The 23,447-nt window shown below is 37.2% G+C and overlaps 1 protein-coding gene and 1 non-coding gene across 4 annotated transcripts; both read right to left on the reverse strand.

Moving 5' to 3' along the window:
• Positions 1 to 346: 346 nt before the first annotated feature.
• LOC142169264 (small nucleolar RNA R71) lies at positions 347 to 453 on the reverse strand. Its single transcript, XR_012698974.1, has one exon. It is a non-coding gene; the product is annotated as a small nucleolar RNA R71 (small nucleolar RNA).
• Positions 454 to 14,280: 13,827 nt separating this feature from the next.
• On the reverse strand, positions 14,281 to 17,409 carry LOC107809350 (mediator of RNA polymerase II transcription subunit 18). Of its 3 annotated transcripts, none has more exons than XM_016633952.2 (6): positions 17,254 to 17,409; positions 16,024 to 16,111; positions 15,802 to 15,901; positions 15,258 to 15,315; positions 14,825 to 15,181; positions 14,281 to 14,545 (listed from the first exon to the last, which is right to left on the reverse strand). In XM_016633952.2, the coding sequence occupies exons 2-6, from the start codon at positions 16,057 to 16,059 to the stop codon at positions 14,443 to 14,445; spliced, it is 654 nt and encodes a 217-aa protein (XP_016489438.1). In that variant the 5' UTR covers positions 16,060 to 16,111; positions 17,254 to 17,409; the 3' UTR covers positions 14,281 to 14,442. The 3 variants fall into 3 exon arrangements, with proteins under 3 accessions (XP_016489438.1, XP_075085821.1, XP_016489439.1); XM_075229720.1 differs by lacking the exon at positions 17,254 to 17,409 and adding an exon at positions 17,196 to 17,214; XM_016633953.2 differs by lacking the exon at positions 17,254 to 17,409 and adding an exon at positions 17,140 to 17,168.
• Between the last annotated feature and the right edge of the window lie 6,038 nt (positions 17,410 to 23,447).

Genomic DNA, 23,447 nt, shown 5'->3' on the forward strand with positions numbered 1-23,447 from the left:
AGAAGCAGCATTGTATGATTGGGCAACCGCAATTGCAGTCCCTCGGATACAAGTAGAATCTTTTCAAATCACAAACAAGATGCTACATTTGTTGCAGAATAAAGGATTGTTCTCAGGGTCTTACATTGAAGATCCTTAGCAGCATCTAAAATATTTCATGTCGATATGTGTCACGCAAAGTCAACCTAATGTGACACCGAAAGCAATAAAACTATTATTGTTCCCATTCTTGGTGACGGAGAGGCTTAGACTTCGCTTAATTCACTCCCCATAAACTCCATCACTACTTGGGAGAAATTAGTCAAGCAATTTGTGAACAAAGTTCTACCCACCCAATAAGAATGTCAAACAAATTGATGAGATATTGAGCTATAGATAGAGACCAACAGAAACACTACAAGAAACATGGGAGAGGTTCAAGGGTATGCTGGTTAAGTGTCCACATCATGGCATTCCAGATCATATGTTGGGGCAGAGGTTCTACATGGGATTGGCAGACAGCTTAATGGCCAATGTTGATGCTTCAGCGGGTGGAGCATTTTTGAGCAAATCATTCAGAGAATGCAAGATCCTACTTGATAAAATAGCTCAAAACTCTGGATGGATGACAATAGACTCTACGATCACTCGTGTAGTTCACTCTGTGGATTTGGACCCAAACAACTCCATAACTGAAAATATGGCCACTCTAATGACACAAATGAGTATCCTCACCAAAAAGATCGATGAATCAGGCCAGAAGCAGCAAGTACATATAGTTGACGCGACTAATGGGGGCTTATGTCCATCATGTATTAACAAACCATATGCATGCTGCTGGAGTACAGAAAGTGACAACCAGCACTATCAAGAAGATATGAACTATGTGGCCAACTATGGAGGACAGAGGCAAGGTGGTCAGAATTGGGGGCAACAGAATCAGCAATATAGACCAGCACAGCAGCAGTATAATAATAGCAGCAATCCTGGAGCTATGCGACCACAGGGTCAAGTTGTGTCGTACTAAAGGCAACAGGGATACAACTAGTAAAATCAGCAGCTATCCTATCAACAGCCTCAATAACAGCAAATAGTGAGACAAGAAGATGGGTTGTCTGAAATTAAAAGAATGTTGCAACAACGGATTGGGTCTAATGGAAAATGCAAGAGAGAGTGGACTCAAATGAGTTAACCATAAAAGGCATTGAGATTAAATTAGGGCAGATTTTGATGCTCTAAATAATCGTCCCCAAGGGACGCTACCTGGCGACACACAAGTCAATCTAAAAGAGCAGGGCCCGAATCAACTTATGGAAATGAGTCTAAAAAATGGTAGAGACCTAGATCTTGAGCAAGAAATTGCTCGCGAAAGCAGACCAACTGAAACGCTTGTGCCAGTACCCATTGAGGTAGATGATTCAACAGGGTTAACTGAGGTGATGGTAAAACATGCACAAGAGGGCACCAGCAAAGAAAAAGAGGTTGCAAAGGTGACTGAGGTAGCACAAGAAATGATAGTAGAAGCAGTGCCTGAGCAAAATAAAACTCAAATCACAGGAACGAAGCGACCTCCAGCACCATTCCCATAGATATTGGCCAAATATCAGAAGGATGAGCAGTATAAGAAATTCATGGAAATGTTGAAATAAATCTAGGTGAACACTCTACTGATTGACGCTTTGAGGGAGATGTCTGGGTATGCCAAAATGATGAAGGATTTAATGTCTCGCAAATTCGATTTCCAAGACCTAACCATTGTTACACTAACCCGGACCTGTAGTGCAGTAGTGACGAGACCCATAGCTGAGAAGTTGTCAGACCCAGAGAGTTTCATAATCCCATGCACAATAAGCAGCTATGCTTTTGCTAAAGCATTGTATGATTTGGGGGCAAGCATAAACTTGATGCCCTTGGCTATCTACAACAGGTTAGGCATTAGAAGAGCAAGACCCACATCCATGTTACTATAGATAGCCGACCGGACAGTGAAGAGGCCATCAGGTATCCTTGATGATGTACTAGTGCAAGTTGGAAAGTTTGTGTTTCCAGCATATTTTGTCATTCTAGATTGTCGGGTTGACAAGGAGATTCCCATAATTTTAGGAAGACCATTCTTGGCCACTAGGAATGCATTGATTGATTGTGAAACTGGAGAGCTAAAAATGAGACTGAATGATGAAGAGGAATGTGCAGAAGTCTATGCGGCGACCAAGTGAATTTGCTAACTGCTCTCTAATAGAAGATGTGGATGTAATCTTGGAGGAGAAAGATGAGACTTTGAACGCTAAAGACCCTCTAGCAGCCTATCTCACAAACTTAGAAGAAGTAAATGGAGAGGACTTGGCAGAGTGGGTGCTGACTCTTGAAGGCCAAGGGTTCTGGAAAAGATAGCTCAAAATTGAGTCTTTACACTTAGAAGAAAGAAAGACTCCTCCAACTAAGCCATCGATCGAAGAGCCACCACAGTTGGAACTGAAGCTGCTACCACCTCATCTCAGGTATGCTTTCTTGGGACCTAACTTAACTTTACTTGTTATTATCTCATCTGGTTTGTTAGATGTGCAGGAAGAACAACTTTTGCAGGTATTGATAGAGTGCAAAACTGCAATCGGTTGGACCATTGCATATATTAAGGTATCAGCCCGGCCTTCTGTATGTATAAGATTTTACTGGAAGATGGCCACAAACCTTCCAGAGAACATCAAAGAAGGCTGAACCCCAACATGAAAGAAGTTGTGAAAAAGGAGGTAATAAAGTGGTTAGATGCAGAGATCATTTTCCCCATCTCCGACAGCAATTGGATCAGCCCAGTCCAATATGTGCCAAAGAAATGTGGAATGACTGTAATGAAAAATGAGTACAACGAGTTGATATCAACAAGAATAGTCACGAGATGGCGAATTCGTATAGACCACAGAAGATTGAACAAGGCCACCCAAAAAGACCACTTTCCCTTGCCGTTCATTGATTAGATGCTAGATAGATTGGCTGGGAGGTCCCACTTCTACTTTCTGGATGGATACTGGGGGTATAATCAGATCTCTATTGCCCCGGAAGATAGAGAGAAAACATCATTCACCTGTCCATATGGTGTCTATGCTTTCCAGAGAATGTCGTTCGACCAATACAATGCACCCGCCACATTTCAAAGGTGCATGATGGCCATCTTCACAGATATGGTAGAAGACATAATGGAGGTCTTCATGGATGATTTCTCAATTGTGGGAGACTCATTAGATGATTGCCTAAAGAATCTAAAAAGAGTGCTAAAAAGATGTGTGGAGACTAATCTGGTGCTCAATTGGGAAAAGTACCACTTCATGGTACAAGAAGGTATAGTCTTTGGGAACCTAGTGCCAAGTAAGAGCATTGAGGTGGATCGTGCAAAGGTTGATGTGATAGAAAAGCTACCACTCCCCACTTCCGTCAAAGCAATAAGAAGTTGATCCAAAGGTTGATCCAAAATTGCTTACCCCTTGTGTAAACTGCTTGAAAAAGATCACCCTTTTGTATTTTCTGATGACTGTAGGATAGCATTTGAGGAGTTGAAGAAGAAACTGGTGACTGCACCAACCATAGTGGCCCCCGACTGGGGGAAACCTTTTGAGCTGATGTGCGATGCAAGCGACTATTTTGTGGGAGCAGTTCTTGGGCAGCAAAAAAATAAAGTCATGCATCTGATCTACTATGCCAGTAGAACCTTGAGCGGTGCCCAACTGAACTACACAGTGACATAGAAAGAGATAATAGCTGTGGTGTTCGCATTTGATAAGTTCAGGTCATACCTAATAGGCTCAAAGGAAATTGTTTGCATTGGCCATGCTGCCCTCATGTACCTAATTGAGAAAAAAGAGTCAAAGTCGTGCCTAATTCGATGGGTGCTACTGCTACAAGAGTTCGACTTGGAAATTCGGGATTGAAAGGGAACAAAAAACCAAGTTGCTGATCATTTGTCCAGGATTGAAGGAGCGGAAAAGAAGGTTGAGGTAGAGGAGATCATGGAGGCGTTCCCAGATGAACAATTCTTAGCAACGAGCCTCGAGGATACACCATTGTATGCATCTATTGCAAATTACCTGGAAAGCGGTATTGTTCCCTATGACTTGTCTTCTATACAAAAGAAAAAGTTTTTCCGTGATTGTCGCATGTATTTCTGGGATGAACCATATTTGTTTAGGATTTGTCTTGATAACATGATCCAAAGATGCATTCCCGAGATAGATCAATCTTCTGTTTTGCAGGCATGTCATGCTTCACCGTATGGAGGACATTTTGGAGGTGTAAGGACAACGGCTAAAGTGTTGGAATCAGGTTTTTATTGGCCGACGTTGTTTAAAGATGCACACTTCTGGGTGAAAAATTGTGATGAGTGCCAACGGACGGGGAATATTTCTCGTCAACATGAGATGCCCATGAACCCAATTCAAGAGGTGGAAGTATTCGATGTATGTGGAATCGATTTTATGGGACCATTTGTCAGCTCATATAATAACAAGTACATACTTGTAGCGGTGGACTATGTCTCAAAATGGGTAGAAGCCGTGGCACTTCCAACAAATGACGCGAAGGCAGTTATTGGTTTTCTGAGAAGGAACATCTTCACCCGATTTAGCACTCCAAGAGCTATCATCAGTGATGGGGGCACCCACTTCTGCAACCGATCCTTTGAAAAGTTGTTGGAGAAATATGGTGTTCACAATAAAGTTGCTACTCTGTATCACCCACAAATAAGTGGGCAAGTCGAGGTGTCAAACAGAGAAATCAAGAGTGTTTTTACCAAAACTATAAATGCTACTCGGACTGATTGGGCGAGAAAATTGGATGATGCGCTATGGGCTTACCGCACTGCATTCAAAACTCAGATTGGTATAACGCCGTATAAATTGGTGTTTGCAAAGGCATGTCACTTGCCGGTGGAGTGCATAAAGCCTTCTGGGCATTACGACAATTAAATATGGACACGGAGGATGCTGGAACTAGTAGAGTCACAGCGTTGCATGAACTTGATAAGTTTCGATACCATTCTTTTGAGAGTACGAGGTTATACAAGGAAAGAATGAAACTGGTGCACGACAAAAACATTCTTGAGCGAAATTTTAAGTCGGGAGACAGGGTATTATTATTCAATTCAAGATTGAGGTTGTTTCCGGGCAAATTGAAGTCAAGATGGTCAGGACCATTTCGTGTGCTAGAGATTCATCCCACCGGAGCCATAGAGATTGCTTTAGAAGATGGCTCTCGCAAGTTCAGAGTCAATGGGCATAGGTTAAAACATTATTTGGGCATGGATGACACGAAATTAGTGTCGATGACTCATTTGCTAGAGCCACCAATGTTGAGTGAGCCTTAAGTCAATTGCTTGCATCGTGTCGCGATGTTAAATCAGGTGCTTCATGGGAGGGAACCCATTGTAATGTTGTATTTGTAGTTGATTTTTAGTGTAGTTAGAATTTTTCTTTTCGTTTTTAAGGTACTAACATGCTTGCAGGTAATTTCAGCAAGACATACAATGCACTGCGCGTCACCTGGTCCCAAGCGAGCTGGGCCAGGCGTTAGAGTGATGGAAATCTGGAGTGGGAGCTCGCCTCGTGACGGGTAAGGTGAGGTGCATCTCGAGTGGGAGCTCGCCTCGCAAGGGAAATAGCAAGGTTCTTCTTGCACTAGGTCTCGCGTCGCATGCCTAAGAGCTCGCGAAGGAGCTCGCCTCGCGAGGGGTAAGGTGAGGCACGAACCGCGCGTCGCCAGGTAAGTGCATTTTTTTGGTTATTTTAATTATTTTTTCCCTTATTTCTTTTAACCCCCTCCCTTAAAAATCTAACCTAATTGCCCAAACCTCATTGCTCACAAAACAAACTCAAGAACTTTGCCAAACCCTTTCCCTCACAACCCCATTGAAGACAAGCAATCTTCTGCTATTTCCTTCACTTGCAACAGCAATTCAAAGGCAAATCCCTCCTCTTAAACATCTAAGGTATGATTTATATCTTCTTTCTTTGGGCAATTTTGAGTTGGGTGAATGCATGACATTAGATACAAAATTTGGGGTTGTTCTTCATTGTAACAATGTGTTTGTGTGTCCCAACCCCATGAACCCCATAGGAATGGTGTTGCTATTGTGTGAACCAGTGCTAGTACGGAACTCCAAAGCTGATTTGGGAGGATGAGGCAATCCCTCACCCCTACTATCACTCCCCTGGCAGTAGTGCATGCTAGGTGTTTGTTATAATGCCTCAAAGGCATTCTTTGTCCCTATTGGAGCCCAAGTCTCCGGGATTATCAGACTAGTGCTTTGTAGTCGTGCACCACTTTAAAATCTTAAGTGTGGGGTGGCTCACCAGTAGCCCAATGCTTTGAAATTAGAGGAAGCACCCATGTGTCATTACTTGATTCTCACGCTAAGAAAATATGAGGTGAAGTCTGAGTAACCTCGAAAATTATTGAAAATCATGTATTATACTCTTAAGTGTGGGGTGGCAAGACCATGTTTTGGCATGTTGCAATGCAGCTTAAACTGATTCATGCTCACTTGTGTAGGTATGAATATGCCTCCAAGAAAGACACCGGTAAAGGCAAAGCCACATCTACTGCTCCGTCTAAAGCTAAGGCTACCTCCGTACCTCCCCCGAATAAGAGAAAAGGGGGGAAGCTACTTCAAGTCAAGGTGAAGGACTGCAAGTAGTGGAAGCTATAGCAGCCACTCATCCACAACCTCAAGGACAGTGGGAGTTTGTACTCAAAAGCATACCCCCATACACTAAGGATTGGTACAGGCATTGTAGGCCAAAACATGTACATCCAGAAGCTGCTATTCATGAGCGTCACCTGCAAGCCAAGTACCAAGCAATTTGGAGAGGCGTCTATGTGTTGGGGTTAAGTTATGTATTCAAAAATACAGGGGATATAAATCTCAATCTTGTTCGGGAATTCTATGCCGGGTTTGATCCAAAGGATCCTGAATAGCTGGTGTCGATTCGTGGACGGTTGATAGATTTTTTAGCCACAGCAATATGTAATTTCTTAGGTGCTCCGGATGTTCCTCAGAAGCCATTGGACTACTTCATCGCCCGTCCTACATATCGAGAGCTGAGACACACTCTTTGTGGTGTCAATTCTGTGGCAGGTTGGGTTCGGGATAAGAAAACAAATTGGCACAGAAAATTCCCCAAGAAGAATATGAGGGCAGAGGCTGAAGTATGGCTGAAACTGATTAATACACGACTCCTACCTTTCAATCATGACATGCTTAATAGCCATGAGAGGACGTGTGTGTTATATTTCCTCATGACGGGTTAGAGGGTGAATGTGGGTCATTTGATCCGCTACCAGATGTCTCTAGTAAGAACTAGTAAGAGGATCGATCGAATGCCATTTGCAAATATATTAACTCAGTTCTTGAGACACGAAGAGGTTGATGAGGAGAAAGTTTTCGATCACATCATTGATCAGCCCCTACGACTAATGGACATTACAAGTATCCGGGTTAAGGAGGAGACTGCGATGCCATCACTGACAGGTACCGAGCGCAATGCTCGCGTTGTCTGCTTTATGGCCCATTTATATGGGATGATGGACTTTAAACTTTGGATCGGGGGACGGCCAACCACTACATAGGAGAGGGCCATATTAGAGCAAGGATTCCCGCTCAATGCTCATGCTCAGCAGCTGGTTGGGCTTGGTGATGGATACAAACTCCCAGACGATGAGGATGTCAACACACTTGAGCAGTTTGAGGCCTAGCCGGAGCAGTCAGATGATGAGTAGGAAGCACAAGACGAGGAGTGGGCAGCCTCAGAGGAGGAAGGCGATGACGCGGCTTGATCAGGGAGTTTTCCTACACACTACTCATTTTTTCTTGTTTTGTCAGTTTGTGTATGCACTGAGGACATTACATGAAAAATAAGTGTGGGGTGGTAACTTCTAAATATTAGTCTTGTTTTAGTTAATTTTTTTTGTTGTTATAATGTACAAATTTTGTTTGAGTTAGTGTCGTCTTAGCCTAGTAAAAAAAATTGAAATTGGACTCTTCCCGACGATGGATCTCCTAGACAGTTTTCTTGAGGGAATTACGTCTAAAGAAAAAAAAAAGATTTTCTTGTAGGTAGTGTAATAATTCTCCCTGGGTTTTTTTTGGGCCGCGGTTCTTTTCCAAGAGTTTTTAGTTGAACCGGGTGTAGTTAGTTTTAATTTTTAGGAGTAGAAACCACTAGGCTATGAAATGAATTGCAGCAATATCTCTTGACTGTGTTATGCCTTGTATGTATTCTGTGCATTGCATTTGATGTCTAGACTTTCTCCGTGTGTTTGCAAAGAGAAATAGTAGTTTTGTTCAGTCTAGGAAGTGATATATGCGTTTCTTTGTTGAGCCAGATATATATAGTTTACCTGCCTAATTGCTATGTAACGTAGTTAACCCCTTTGAGCCTGTAATCCTATTTTTTTGGCAACCACATTACAAGCCTTACCCCTTTATTTGAATTAACCATCTATTGGAACCTTTTCGCCTCTCATAAGCACTTGAATTGTTATGAACTGTGTAAAGGTTAAAGTGTGGGGTGGTGGTTTGGCTTTTGAGTGGATGTAATGAAATAAGGAGAAAGGTGCACTATTTTGAAAAAAAATAAAAGCCGCTTGAATTGGTAAAGAAAGAAAAAAATAGTTGTATTGTTGTGAAAAATATTCCGTGATAGTGGTGGCTTTTGATGTAATTGTGCTTAAAGAAGTATGGGGTAATATACATTGATGTGAAGGTGGAGTTATGGTTTGACATAAGTATGGGCTTGAATGTTAAAGTATATGTATTAAAGTGCTTAGGGAGGTGTAGTCACTCTTATATCCAAAATTATCATACCTGACCCGCAGCCTACATTACAACCTATTAAAGTCCTACTTGATCCTAGACTGAATGAGCTCGATTAGTAGAGTATGACACTACGGGCAAGCTTATGGTGCATCATTTGTGACATATGAATGTTATTTCTGAGAGCGGGTAAATTTTTCCTATCTTGAGTTCCTACTTTCTTAATACTCATTGTGTGTGGAACTAAGCTCTTTGTTGGGTGAGGGCACGTGATTCATAAAGGAAAGGTAATGTCATTGACCTTCATGTTAGAGTAAGTAAGTGAATTATGAATAAGGCATGGTATTTGTAAGTCAAATCTTAAGGGTGAGAATGTTACACCTTTGTGCTTAGTCTATTTGAAAGATTCACGGTGTGATGAGTTAAGGGAATTGCTTAAAAAGTCCGTGTCTATAAGTGTAGTTTGATTGCTCGAGGACGAGCAATGTTTAAGTGTGGGGTATTGATGTGTGGCTATAATTCCATATTTTAGTACATTAATTACCTTACATTTTATGTGCTTTAATGTTAAACTATACTTTATTTGCACGTAATAGAGTCTATTTTATGTGTAGGTGAATTGGAGATGAAATTAGAGCAAAAGGTAGATTTAAAGAATAAAGTGTGCTCGAATACTGTGGAAAGAAGAATGAATGCATTAAGCAGTGAAAATATGAAGAAGCTCGCGAGGCGAACCATTGATCTCGCGTGGAAGCTGGTGATGCGAGCCTCTGAGCTCGCGTAGGAGCAGGCGTCACGAAGGGTGAGGCGAGCTCGAGCTCGTGTGGGAGCTGGCACCGCACATTATTAGGCGAGGTTCATCTCGCGTGGAGCCTCGCGAGGCATGGTCAGAGGCGCGCTTACTCCGGTTTTTGAAGGCTTATTTCGTCTCCTGGTTTGACTAGGACTTGACCTATGTCGTTTAGGTCTTTTCCTACACATATAGATAGACATATAACATCACTTTTGAAGGAGTTGTTTTGCGACCGGAGGCAAGAATAGCTCGTGGAACACCAATTGGGAGATAGAATCATCGATTTCTACATTCTTTCATCTTTACTTTGTAATTTAGTTATGCAAAATATTTGGGATATTGTTACTATGAGTATTAGTAGCTAAACTCCTAATCTAGGGTTTTGATGGAACCTATTGGAGGATGAATTTCCTGTTACGTTAATATAGATTTGCGTAGAATTTTCTCTATTTGTTCAATTACGTAATTAGTGTGGTTGGTTGAAGAGCTCTCAATCGACTGTGCCTATTTAGTGTGTATTACTCGGAAGAGAGTGTATATTTAGGTAGTTGTTGAACAACATCACTCCTAACGTTAATGAGGGATCAATACGGAGGGTTTAAAGGTGGGATTAGAAATAACGAAACCTTAGTGCGATTTGAGTGAGCCGTACTTAGTGCTAGCTAGCGTAATTCGGAAGAATATGTATAGTAAATTGTGGTAGTTACTCGGGAGAGAATTACGACACTCAGAGCACTCATGATCGGTAGAGAAAACTTAGGCAAATTTATGGGAAACTTAGAGGAAAGGATTCCGACAATAGGGGAAATCATAACCTTAGATCATTCCAATTCTTGTCTACAACCTGTTCGAAGTTAGTTATTAATTACTGCTTTTTCATTACATGATATTTAGTTAGTAAACATCCAATTTACTATTTAAATATTCCTGAATATTGATTGCGTGAATTTGTGGGAGTCTAGTAGTTGTGCTTAATACGTTAATTCCCTGTGGTATTCGACTCCGGACTTGTTGACCGGAATATATTTGCAACGACCTCTTAATCCTTTTTATAAGGCATAGTTGGGCATGATCACATGACCATCTTTTTCCTAACAAATCCAATACTCTTATTTATAGAATATTAAGCATTTAAGTTAAACAAGTGCATAAGTCCAAGCATATTCTATAGATTAGGATCGATTACTTTAGTTCGATCTACGCTGAAAAACTTAGATAAAATAGATAAAGGATAACATTGTCTAGAAAATTAGGAACATACGAATCTTGCAAACTCCTTCAATTACTTCCCTTTATCATTGCATATACAAGCCTTTTGATGCAACAAAGAAAACCTTTTTCATGAATGCTCAAAATTCAACATTAAATTGTTCTGAATGTAGTATTAAGTTGATGTGCATAACTTGAATAAGTTGGAGCTAGAAAAAGCACAATTTAGTGATTCAATTTATGCTATATTTAATAAAGATTTGGCTGGTGAGATGCAACTAAATAATTAGAATAAAAATTATAATACTCAGAACGCACCTACAAGGCTCTTAAGCTCAATAATGCCAAAGTTAAACAAGAAAAAGAAGAGGACAAGGTAGTAGGAATGAAATTAGAGTTTTTCTCATCGGTTATGAATTCCCACTTTGCGGAACAACTCTATCAGCGTCATGTTGCTGCACTCTAAGAAGATGATGGCCGGTTATGTTCATCGTCTGCCTAAAAAGTAAAAGAAGAGGACAAGGTAGTAGGAATGAAATTAGAGTTTGTCTCATCGGTTATGAATTCCCACTTTGCGGAACAACTCTATCAGCGTCATGTTGCTGCACTCTAAGAAGATGATGGCCGGTTATGTTCATCGTCTGCCTAAAAAGTTGTCACTTCCTGAATAAGAGTTGCCCGAAATGTCAAGGGACTATTTATTCAAGTGCACTTGTTTCTGTTATTCAAGTGCAATATTTGTCTCTTATTTTTCACGTTTTATATTTCACTTTATGTAGCCATTTGTACATGTAATTATTTTATAAGTAATCTATTAACACAAAGTTACTTTTATACTATCCATGCTTAAAGTTGAATTCATTACAAATATGTTATTATTAGACAAGCTTCAAATATGCTATGTTTAGATGAGTTTTAATTATATGCATTGACAATATAAAGTAATTTATACAGTCGGACCATATATCACATAATTAGAGTTTTTAGCCTTATCTATTGAGATAGGTCTTTTTTGTTCTTATATACCCCTGAGTATTTTTCGTCACTTAAGTTTGTTAAAGTGGAGCACTTTTAGTGTAGCTAACAAAATGGGGCCAACTTGAAATTAAAACTAACGATTGTGTAAAACCTTTTCCTACGTTCTCCATTATTCATGATCCCTCCCGAATCTAAGCTTTTTCTTGAAAAGATTTAATGTAATTTTATAGGTAAAAAAACTCAGAAAGCCAGTTAAATGTCGTAAATCAACATGTGTGAAACTGAAAGAAAACAAAGCCTAAGCTAGTGAGCCACCATCGGTGAAACAGAAAGGTGTTTCTTTTTCAACTTCCCGTTCTCTGTTTTTGTGTGTTCTTTGTTTATATTTTGTTGAACTTTGAAGGAGAAAGACAGAGGATATAATGCAGATTTTTGTGTAATTTGAGGTTTCAGAGAGTTTACAGTTTTCTTTTTTTGTCTTCTTGGAAATAGTTCTTTTCCCAATCATTTTTGTTGGTGTTGTGAGAACTTAAAGTCAACACGTTTACAGTTCGTTGGAGAAAGAAAAGAAGATGAGTTAATTAGAAATATCTACAAAATTTTGTATGAATGTGTGAATAAATAAAATTCAAATAATGGAGAAGGATGAATACGACGAATAAATAGTTATACATCCATATTATTCATTAAAAATAGATTAGATAATGAACTTTTTAAAAATGGATTAAATAATCTCAATTGCAAATATTACTAGGTGACGTGATATTATCAAAATCTTTACACATTCATGGTTAAACTTCATTCTAAGACGTATGAATTTAACATAACAAAGGATAGACAATGCGGCTGAAATTAAATATCCGCTAAAATGAACTGATCATTTAATATTAACTAACAACAACATTTCCATAGAAATTAGATAGAATCGTCACTCGTTTAAGGTCTTTTGAAGCTTTATTAACTATGTTAATGCTGGCCTTCAACATAATATGACTCTTCTCTTATCTCAGTTTATATCAACTACTTTGCAAAATTCACATAAACAGTATAGAAATTGATAAATTAGTGCCCCAAATAACTAGTATATGAATATCTGAAACCATATAAAAAAGAGTTAATACCCTCAAACCCCCTTAAACTATCATATTTTTGTCAGTTTCCTATTTAAACTATTCGGTGTCTCCAAAACCCCCTGAACTATATTGCTGCTCGTATTAAAAACCCTTCGTCGCTGACCTGGCATAACATGTGTAGATACTCGCTTGGGAGCGCATGGTAGCTGAAAAAAAGCCATCAAAATGGCCCACTTAACATAAAATAATGGTTAATTAACCTAACCCTCTTTCAAATTTATTTTTTTAATAAATATTCTCCTTATTTCAATTATGTCCATCTTTCTTCCTATTTTTCACCATTCTTCCTCTTTTTTTTTCACCTTTCTTCTTTGTTTTTCACCTTCTTCTTCATTTTTTAACCTTTTTTCTTCGATTCTCCGTATGGGTTTCCTATGAAAAAATTTCTCCCTCTTGTTTCCTCTAAAATTATTTATTCTCTTTCTTCTTTTAGTCTTCTTTCATGTCTTACACATATTGTTAAAAAAATATCAATTTAAATCTTTTTATTAAACGCAACACCTTGTAAAGAATAAAGTTGAATCTCTTGAACCTTCTTTATCTAATCTGGAATTAGAGAATGTAATTGCTGGCAATTAATTTTTTATTTACAAAATTTTATTGTGTAATCTTTTTTATGTAATATAAGATGACTTTTAAGAAATACAACACTACATGACTTTATTTATATTTTAACTGTGCTACAAAGTGAATATAAATAAGGACTTATCAATTGGAGTCTATCATAAAACACAATCACAATTAAACATAAAATTAACACAGTACATTAAATATTATTTTGGTCAAAACTCCTAGAATAAATCAATCATTCGAGAGTAATACATCATGAGTAAACTATATAAAAACTTTGTACAAACCATAAGTTAATATAGTTAGACTGACGTACCATTAAAAGTCCAACATGGGATTTTAATATATAGGGGAATATAGTTCAGGGAGATTTTGAGGACACCAGATAGTTTAAGTAGGTAACTGTCAAAAAAGTGATAGTTTAGACGGGTTTTAGACTGAGTTAAATAGCCACGTGTAGTGCTACTTAACACGTTTTTTAGACAATTAGGAGCGTGTACTAGACGTACCTCGAAGAATGCAATGAGAGATTTTTAATATGAACGGCAATATAGTTCAGGGGGTTTTGGGGACACCGAATAGTTTAAGTAGAAAACTGACAAAAACTTGATAGTTTAGGGGGATTTTAGGGTATTAACTCTATAAAAAAAATGTTCCACTACCATTGATCTGATACAGATAAAGAAAATCTGATCATCTCCACGTGATATGAAGATCAACACATAAACACCTTGGTGAAAAACAATCAAAATCAATAACAAGGAACTTATCGAAAGAGAGAAAAGATTCCTCCACCCTTAATTGAACTAAGCTGGCTGATACTATAAATCTATTTTATGCAAAAACACTACTGTGTATTGATCAGCATCTTAACAACAATTATAGGAGGGCTATCATTTGGCAAAATAGGTCTCTTATCCAGCAATGAGGACCGCAACCAAAATGTAAAAGAATATAAATAAAATAGCTGCAAAGTATTAATACTACATTTTTGTGCCTCCGCCATCTGACATGAGAGATGCAGCTGCTGCAGCTGCAGTAGGAACAACCCCTGTTGATACACCAGGTTTTGACAAATGGAGGAGCCTGAAAAAAATAGAAACCATTTGTATGTCTACCAAATGATAGAAATAAGTAAATAAAACTAGTTCCCCTAACAATAAATACCAGGTACAACCAAAGGCGAATCCAAGATTTAAATTGGTTGGGGTTCAACCTTTAGGTTCTAACCCCGTTATACTTTTGAAATTTGGTGATTTTTTACATATATATCTCTATGCTCTGTCGAAAGTACTAATTCAGTTCAACCCATTATTTATAAGCTCAATTCACCTCAGGGTAACAAACCAATATAAAGGTACTTACGGTGCAAGATATTCACAGAAGGACGATACAGCAGCAACAACTTCAGTGTAATTTTCAGATGAAGCAGGTGCTGTCACTTCAACTAGCTGTATGCCCGGTGTCACAGGCACTGCCTCATCAGTTGCATGAAGTTTCAACATCTTGTTGATGGATGAAACTGTAACAGTTATCTGGGCACCTCTTTGGAAATGAAATGCAAAACCAACTCTCAGCTGCTCGTGGTCTAGCTTGTAGCCAAGTGCATAAAACATGCGCAATGCATTCTTGCTTATTTTGCTTTCTATCATCGGTCTCACCAAGACGGAGATTTGTTCAGCACCAGTGCCTCTCATCGGACCACCAACATGTCGAACAGTCCTATATTTAATTTCACACAAAAATTTAGGCTTCACATATCGCCAGAGCTAGGCACAGTATGAAACAGATCACTTACCATGTGGGTTCCGGCTGCTCAAGATCACATAAGAGGCGTATTTCTGATGCTACTAAGCCTGAGAATGAGAAGTAACGGACTTCATGGTTATAATAACCCAAGGAGAAAAGTGTGGAAGGGAGAAAAAGGAAAAATGTAAAATGGATCTTAAGTGGCCTTTTGACAAGATATGACATGTCAAACAAGCACAAGTATCTCATCAATAAACCATGATAACAAACACCCTTTTGTAAAAAAACAGGGCAGTCAACAAGCTAATGAAGCCAAAACCATGAGTTCTTCAACTTACACATAAGATGTACTGAAAGCAAAAAATACCTACACATAATTCAATGCAATAATTGTCATGTCGCGCCGTAATACAACTAGAATGAGATGGACCACAAACTAGAAAAAACCAACTATATCAAACAGCTAAGGTAAGAAAACTTCCTATGGATGCATATATGATTGCAAGAATTTGTCTCAATCGCATATCTACATACATGACCACTGAATTAGTGGTTCCTAGTTCCATAGTAGTTTACGAAGAAAACTCACTTACCTAGGTTTGGAACACTCTTAAGGCACAGTTCATGGATCCTTAAGCTTTGTTTACGTACACCACAAAGCCCTTGAAGCAGAATTTCGAGGGCCTCAACATGCTGCAGATATGGTTTGCACTGTCAAAATCTTTTTCTATATTCAAATGCTAAATTCCATATTCAACGCCATAAAGTTAGCAGGCACATTTTTGCAGGAAGCGAAATGTGCTCAGTGAACTTACTTGAGTCTCAATAATTCCCTGAACCACACACTCCATTCCCACTTCAATTTATTCTAATTCACATGCAAAAGAACCTTTTGCAACGCACCTGTGAGTCCAAGAACCAAAAGAAATTAAGTTGAACTAAAGAGTGAAAAGGAAAAAGTAAACACCTAACAAAATTATAAAAGTGTCGTCTACACTCTTCATAAGAAGTGCATTGACTGAATATAGAAAGAGCAATTGCCTACCAAAGCCCAGAGTTAAGGAAAGTGAAACCAAAATCCTGCACCTACAAACTACAAGTCTACAATATATGACTAACTTCCTAATAGCAAAGACAGCATATCAATAATAGTTTACAATGGTCCACCAAATGGCAAATGCTCTCAAAAACATGACTTTCCAGCTAAAAATACTTTTAAAATGACAAATGTTTAACAATAGCATTATCATTTAAAAAACAATTTGACCTCCAAAAGAAATGAAGGAATAAAAAAAGCAAAATGAATCAGAAAGAAAACTGTAACAGAAAGAAAACAATTAGACGACTAGCAGCTTTCTTTCCGTGGAGCAAATCCATGATTTGAATTTTATGGGTTTGAGCTCATGATTCTCCCATACCTCATTTGATTTACTATGTACGAAATCAATTATTTGTACTTATTTAGTGAATTTTTTAACACATATACAGGTCTGAGCCAAAGCTAACGGGTTCGGATAAACCCATAACTTATACTCTACATCTGCCCAAAATCACTCCCTTTACACCTTGGAATAAAGAAAAAAAATGCAAATTTACTGGGTACGAAATCAATTATTTGTACTTATTTAGTACATTTTTAACACATATACATGTCTAAGCCAAAGCTACTTGGTTCGGATAAACCCATAACTTACACTGTACATCCGCCCCTATTTCCCCCCCCATTACACCTTGAAAGGAAAAAAAAAAAAGAATGCAAATTTACTGTTAAAAAATCAGAAAGAAATATGAAAAGTTAGAGTAAATTAGAGAAGAGCTTTCTTTAAGCAGTCAGAGAAGCACAGAAGGAATGCAAGCAACCCAATTCGTTATTCTTATTTATGATATAAGAAAAAGCAGTGGAAAAAGGGATCAGTTTTTTACTATTGTACCGTCAAAATTAAGTAGAAAAACAAATAAAGCGGGTGGGAAGGGGATAGGGTTTTACTCTCTTAAGAAACGAAGAAAAGAAAAAACTGGAGAGGTAAAGTCAGAGAGGAACGTACGAGGAGTTTGCCGAAGAAGACGACTGTTTTGCCAAGTGATTTGGGTTTCAAAAGGCTGCAAAGTCTCAAAAATAATACTGGGCACAGAGTTGAAAAAAAGATTTTTAATTTGTACGCTCTTAAACTTAAAAATGTATTTGTATGTAGCAAGATGTTATTGAATCTTGTGGTCTTAATATATAATATAAACTAGTTAAATTGTCGCGCTTGGCACGATTGTTTTCTAAAAAATATACTAATTTATGAAATAGTTTTTATTGGTTAAATTTTATTGAGAAAGAAGAACCGTGAAAATTATGAAATTCCATTCTCATCTATAAAAATGATGTCTATTGATATCATACTAATAATAATTAAAGCAAGTAGAGCACTAAAAGAAAAAAAAACATAAAGTTCATTACCTACATTCGTTTTTGTTTGAGCATATTTTAAAAATTCAAATAAAACTCAGTTGCTCATAGAATATGTGTTGATGCATTCACACAGTCACACTTATAAATTCTATCAAATGCGCTTGGGAGAGATTTGGTGAGTCCTAACACACGTTTCCTGAATAGAAGAAAAAAATAATAAAAATCGAAGAAAAAAATGTAACAAATAAACCATTGTTTCCTCTAGTCTTAACTCCTAACTCCTCACAAGCCTCTATATATTTACTGTGGGCACCTAAGTTTAATTCCCTCATTTAATTGTCATTTCTAACTAAATATTTTTGTGTGGGTAAAGAAGAGTTAGATCTCATTTTTACTTTTCTATTAATAGTTACTTTAGTTTCTTTTCAAGGAAAAGATAAGTTACATAGAAAATTATTTTTTACTAATTGTAAAACTCCATTAAATACTTTTTAAAAAAATTAGACTTGATAATTTTTCTTATTATTCTACACATATTTTGTTATATTTTTCGAAGAGTACTTTCATTCTCTACAATTTTGTAAGTGTTTGAGTTAATGATATTTGGTGTGTATTTTATATTATTTTGATTTTCTTTCTTTAGAAGGTCAAATCAAGCAATATAAGATGTGGTTTTTGTATTTTATTCATCTATTATAGGGTCACAACTTTATTTTTCAAAGTTTCCTTCTTTATTTCCTTTCTCTCCCCCCCCCTACATGATTTTTTCCCCTTTCCTTCCTCTTTTCCTTTTTGTTTTTTCCTTTTCTTTGATTCTCTTCTCTCTCTTTTCTTCTGACCCCTAGTTGTTATTTCCCTCCGGATATTTAGAATTTGTTATCCCTTCTAAAATAATAAAATTTATTCTTCTTCAAATAACTTTCATTACCAATTTAACACTCCCTTCATGTATAGATATTTCTGCTCCCATCAATTTTCGCCTATAATCATCTCCCATATTTTCAATTTAAAACAACAAAATATTCTAAAATTGGATATTACTGACACAACAAAACTATTGTTGAATAAATTAACTTTTAGAAATTTATATACTATGAATTACGACAATGCATGAGATATAGGAGGTCAGAAAATGTAAGATAAACATAATTCAGATGCTTCACATACCAATCTCCTCCTACTTTTACTAACAAAAAAGAAAGAAACTTTTCTCTACAAGACATAATGAATTTGACTAGAATTTATAGGAAGGAATCCTTCAAAAGATTTTCTCTCCTAAACTACACCTTACTCAGAATTTTATTTTATAGCTATCGGAATGTCACTCTCTATTTGAAAACCAAAAGAAAAGATAAGGCTAAAGAAAAAAGAAAAATGAGATAATTGAAGAAAGCATTTTGTATTTGAATCCTTGTATATGTTGGTTTAGGTGTAAAGAAAATTACTAACAATAATAAAAACATAAAATTATTTTACCTTCATTTTTTTCACATGAAATTAAATCTATAGGCACAAGCATTTTTTCTTTTGGACGAAAAGAAATAATATGAACTATGTAGGCACAAATATTATCTTAATCAACCAAAACTTGGGTAATGATGCATCAATTGCCATCCATCATGATAAACTTTGAACGTCTCATAATTGCTTCAGGAAATGCCAACTAAAAGATGACTCTACAATTTTTCAGGAAATAAAATAATCCAAATACTGCAACTACACACACCAATCACCCTGAAAAAAAAAATATAAAGTCAAATCGATGAAACGAAAAATAAAGAAAGAATACATCAGAAACTAACACGCTAAGCACAATTGAAATTCCAATTTTTTACACTTCAAGCAGAAAAATAAATTACATATCCGGGTTCGGGGGTGAATGGGTAATCAAGATTTGGTCTTAATATCGGATTTTGACCATGCGGGCCTATGTTGACTTTTTTAATTTAGTTAAAGATTGAACCTTTTTCATTCGTGTGTAGTTTCTAAACCTTGTTTTGAATTGTTTGAACGATTTTTGATTAGATTTGATTGGTTTGGAGGCTTTTTCTAAAAGAAAAGTCATGTTGGAATGTTGATTGTGTTCAAAAAGAGGTAAGTATCTTGCCTAACTTTGTTGGAGAAATTTTTTCTACTAATAATATTGCTTTCTACATGCGAGGGTGATGCATATACGAGGTGACGAGTGTATATGTGTCACGACCTAAATCCACATGACCGACACCCGGTACACTACCCGACCCAAGCGAACCAACCCATATGTCAAGACCAAGTATAATTGCGGAAGCTAATTGAAAATCTTGTACATTTTCAAATCAAGTCACAAAATATTTTTCATTTTCAAAATCATATATGAAATTTTTTATAAAAATGACATAATCAAATTAAATAATTATTTCTTTATGCATGACGTCCACAATCCTATTTTTACAATCCAACACAACTATCCATGGAGCCTCTATACCAAAGAATATAACCAACATTTGGAATAATTTCAATAAAAGAAAATAAAAAATAACATGATAGCTACCACGAAATAAAAGTGGTGCTTCATCATACCTCGAAAAGAGAGTCATCCTAGCCCTGTCCACACATCATATGCCATACCTTATCCTGAAACATGTAAAGAAAACGAGACCCTGAAGAGGGGCCCCTAAGGGCTGAGTACACCATAACGGTACTCAATAAGTGTCATAGACTCTCTTTAACTCAAGTTCCTAGGACAAGGTTTGATAAAAATAAAGCAACCAATATCTGATACAAAATAATAATAATTTTATCAATTCATGTCCTTCGTCATTTATATGAAAAGACAAGTGAAATGTTGTCACGACCCCAATTTTCCTTTGTAGGATGCCGTGACGGCACCTAGTCTCTAAGACTAGGTAAGCTTAACACTTTCTAATTAATATCAAATTTAACCAACAACTATGAATTTTGATATGAAAATTTTCATATTTGCCAACAATCCCAAAACCGGTAGTACAAGTCATAAGCTCTACTGAGTTTGCTAGAAAAATACCTAAATACAACTGTTTCAGAATAGAAATAAATAGTACATGTACAATATCAGAAGGTGACTCTGAGGCCTGCGAACGCGACGCCAGGTTTATCTTGAGTCTCCACATCAAAACCCGAACAGTTGGCTATTGACTAACCAACTCCAAAATACCTGGATCTGCATAAAAATGTGCAGAAAGCGTAGCATGAGTACACCACTGCGGTACCCAGCAAGTGTCAAGGCTAACCTCAGTAAAGTAGTGACGAGGGACAGTCAAGACACCTACTGGACTAAACAACATGAACAATTATGAAGGTGAATTAACGGGGAAACAATGTTAATATAAAGCTAAGCATGGTAAGGATGACAAAACAATACTCGCAATGAAATACTAGAAGCAACAATTAGCAACAAGAAGCAAACAAATATTAATGATGTAGAGTAAGCTGGACACAGTTTAAATCCGATGAAACCAAATAAAGGAAAACAAGTAACAACTCAACAAGAACAACCACTTTTACACCAGATCTATTCAGGAATTCCCATGATGTACCAAATCTCATAATCACAAATCACGGGTCCCAATTATTGAACTCTAATCAATTGGCCTCTTGTTCCCACATTACAAATTCATAACCGCACGAATGACTCACGTGCCAAGAGAGTGACAATATCTAATATCCGCACAGACCAATCACGTTCCAGCAATAACAATGACTCATGAATGCACGAACAACTCACGTGCCAACAGGATAACTCTCACACAAAAGGCAAGCACACGGGAGTACATGTATATGGTCAATAACATCAGGATTCATCTTCTCAACCGATATGGGTGATTTATTTATGTGTATACTTGTGCAAGTGTTCTACCATAATTCAAGTCAACAAGTAAGAGCAGAGACAATGAATGACACATAAGAAACGATCACCACGGAATGTACACGATATAACTCACACAGGGTAGGCACACCACTACACAAATAACAACAATAACAATTCCCCCAGGCCATCACAAATCATTCCCCGACATATCCCACCTTGTCTCTCCAAGTGCGTAATAATAAAGTAAATGCCCGCCTTGTCTCGCCGAACGCACATAATAATATTCCCACCTTATCTCGCCACATGCGCAAACCCATATATATAGCCCGTCTTGTCACGCCGCATGTGCAAATATCAATAGTAACAATAGCAGAGACAACTCACGTGCGAACACCCCGACAATCCTCTCAACAATACCATGTGTGCCAAAACATAACAACACAATAAAATGACTTTCACAACATGTGCCCATATGCCACAATATTTCCTCAAAACAGTTTCAATACCACAACCACGCATAGCCCTCAGCTCAACAATACTGGGTACAACAGCAACAACAACAATAACACGAGAATAGGACAAGAAAATCAACTCAAGAGCTTTAGAACACAAAGAAACGGACGAACTAGCTCACAATGAAAGAGACAATAGAGAATAATGGTTTCAACAAGAATAACTCAACAAGGGGAGAGATAGCCTGCAACATTGATTTTCACATAAGTACAACTCGACGGTAAGAGAGATAGCATGAATCAATAATTTTAAATAAGGATAAGCCAACAATGAAAGGGATAACAAAACTTCAATTAAGGTTGAGCAATTACAGAAAAGATATTAATAAATTTAATTAAGGATAAGCAATTACGAAAAAGATAATAATGACTGCAATTAAGGATAAGCAATTACGAGAAGAATAATAATAACTTTAATTACGGAAAGGATAGCAATAACTTCAATTAAGGATAAGCAATTACGAAAAAGATAGCATGGAAATAAAAGAGGCAACATCTTCGATTAAGGCACATAAGCGTCTAATTGGCAACAAGGATAAAACATGAATCAATTAATTTCAAATAAGACAGTAAGGGTAAATTTAGTAAATGGGGGATTTAACATTCTAAAACAACTTCACATATAATGAACATAAGAACCTAATAGTCCTAAGCGATCAAATTTCCATAAATAATCCCGAGTACGTACTCATCACCTCGCGTACACGACCTTCACATGACACAATTAGCATAAATGACTCAAATCCTAAGGGGTAGTTTCCCCAACACAAAGTTAGGCAAGATACTTACCTCAAAGAAGCTAGACCGTTACTCTAAAATGACCTTCTCAAGTGAAACAACTTATGGACGGCTCAAATCTAGCCAAAATAACTTCAAATCATAAATAAAACTCATAGGAAATGATTCTGGATAATAAAGTTTCAATATTTAACAAAAACTAAAAAGTCAACCAAAAAGTTAACCCCAGACCCACACCTTGGAACCCGACAAAATTTACAAAATCTGAACACACATTCAATTACGAGTCCAACCATACTAATTTCATCCAATTCCGACTCAGAATCGATGTTCAAAACTCAATTATTCTCTTTAGAAAAGTTTTTGATAAAAACCCTCAATTCTCCAATCAATACATGGATTAATTTAGAAATGAACTTTTGTAATCATTTTAAAATATAAAAAATATAGTTAGATACTGACCCCCATTAAAAGACGAGAAGAACGCTGTAAAAATCACCTCAATCGGAGCTCTAGAACTCAAGATATGCTCAAAATATTAAATAAACGCAGTCTGATTTTTTTTTAATACACATGGAATTTCGCTTCTGCGCCCAAAACTCCGCACATGCGGTCTTCCAGCTGTAATTTCTGCATTTGCGGACCATTTTTTGCAGATAGGGGATTGCAGATGCGGATCCAACTTCGCATCTACGAAGCACCAGCAACAACTCTCTTCTCTGATACTAAAATGAGCATAACTCCCTCATATGATGTCCAAATTCG

The sequence above is a fragment of the Nicotiana tabacum genome, chromosome 14, assembly GCF_000715075.1.
Source record: "Nicotiana tabacum cultivar K326 chromosome 14, ASM71507v2, whole genome shotgun sequence".
Taxonomy (NCBI): domain Eukaryota; kingdom Viridiplantae; phylum Streptophyta; class Magnoliopsida; order Solanales; family Solanaceae; genus Nicotiana; species Nicotiana tabacum.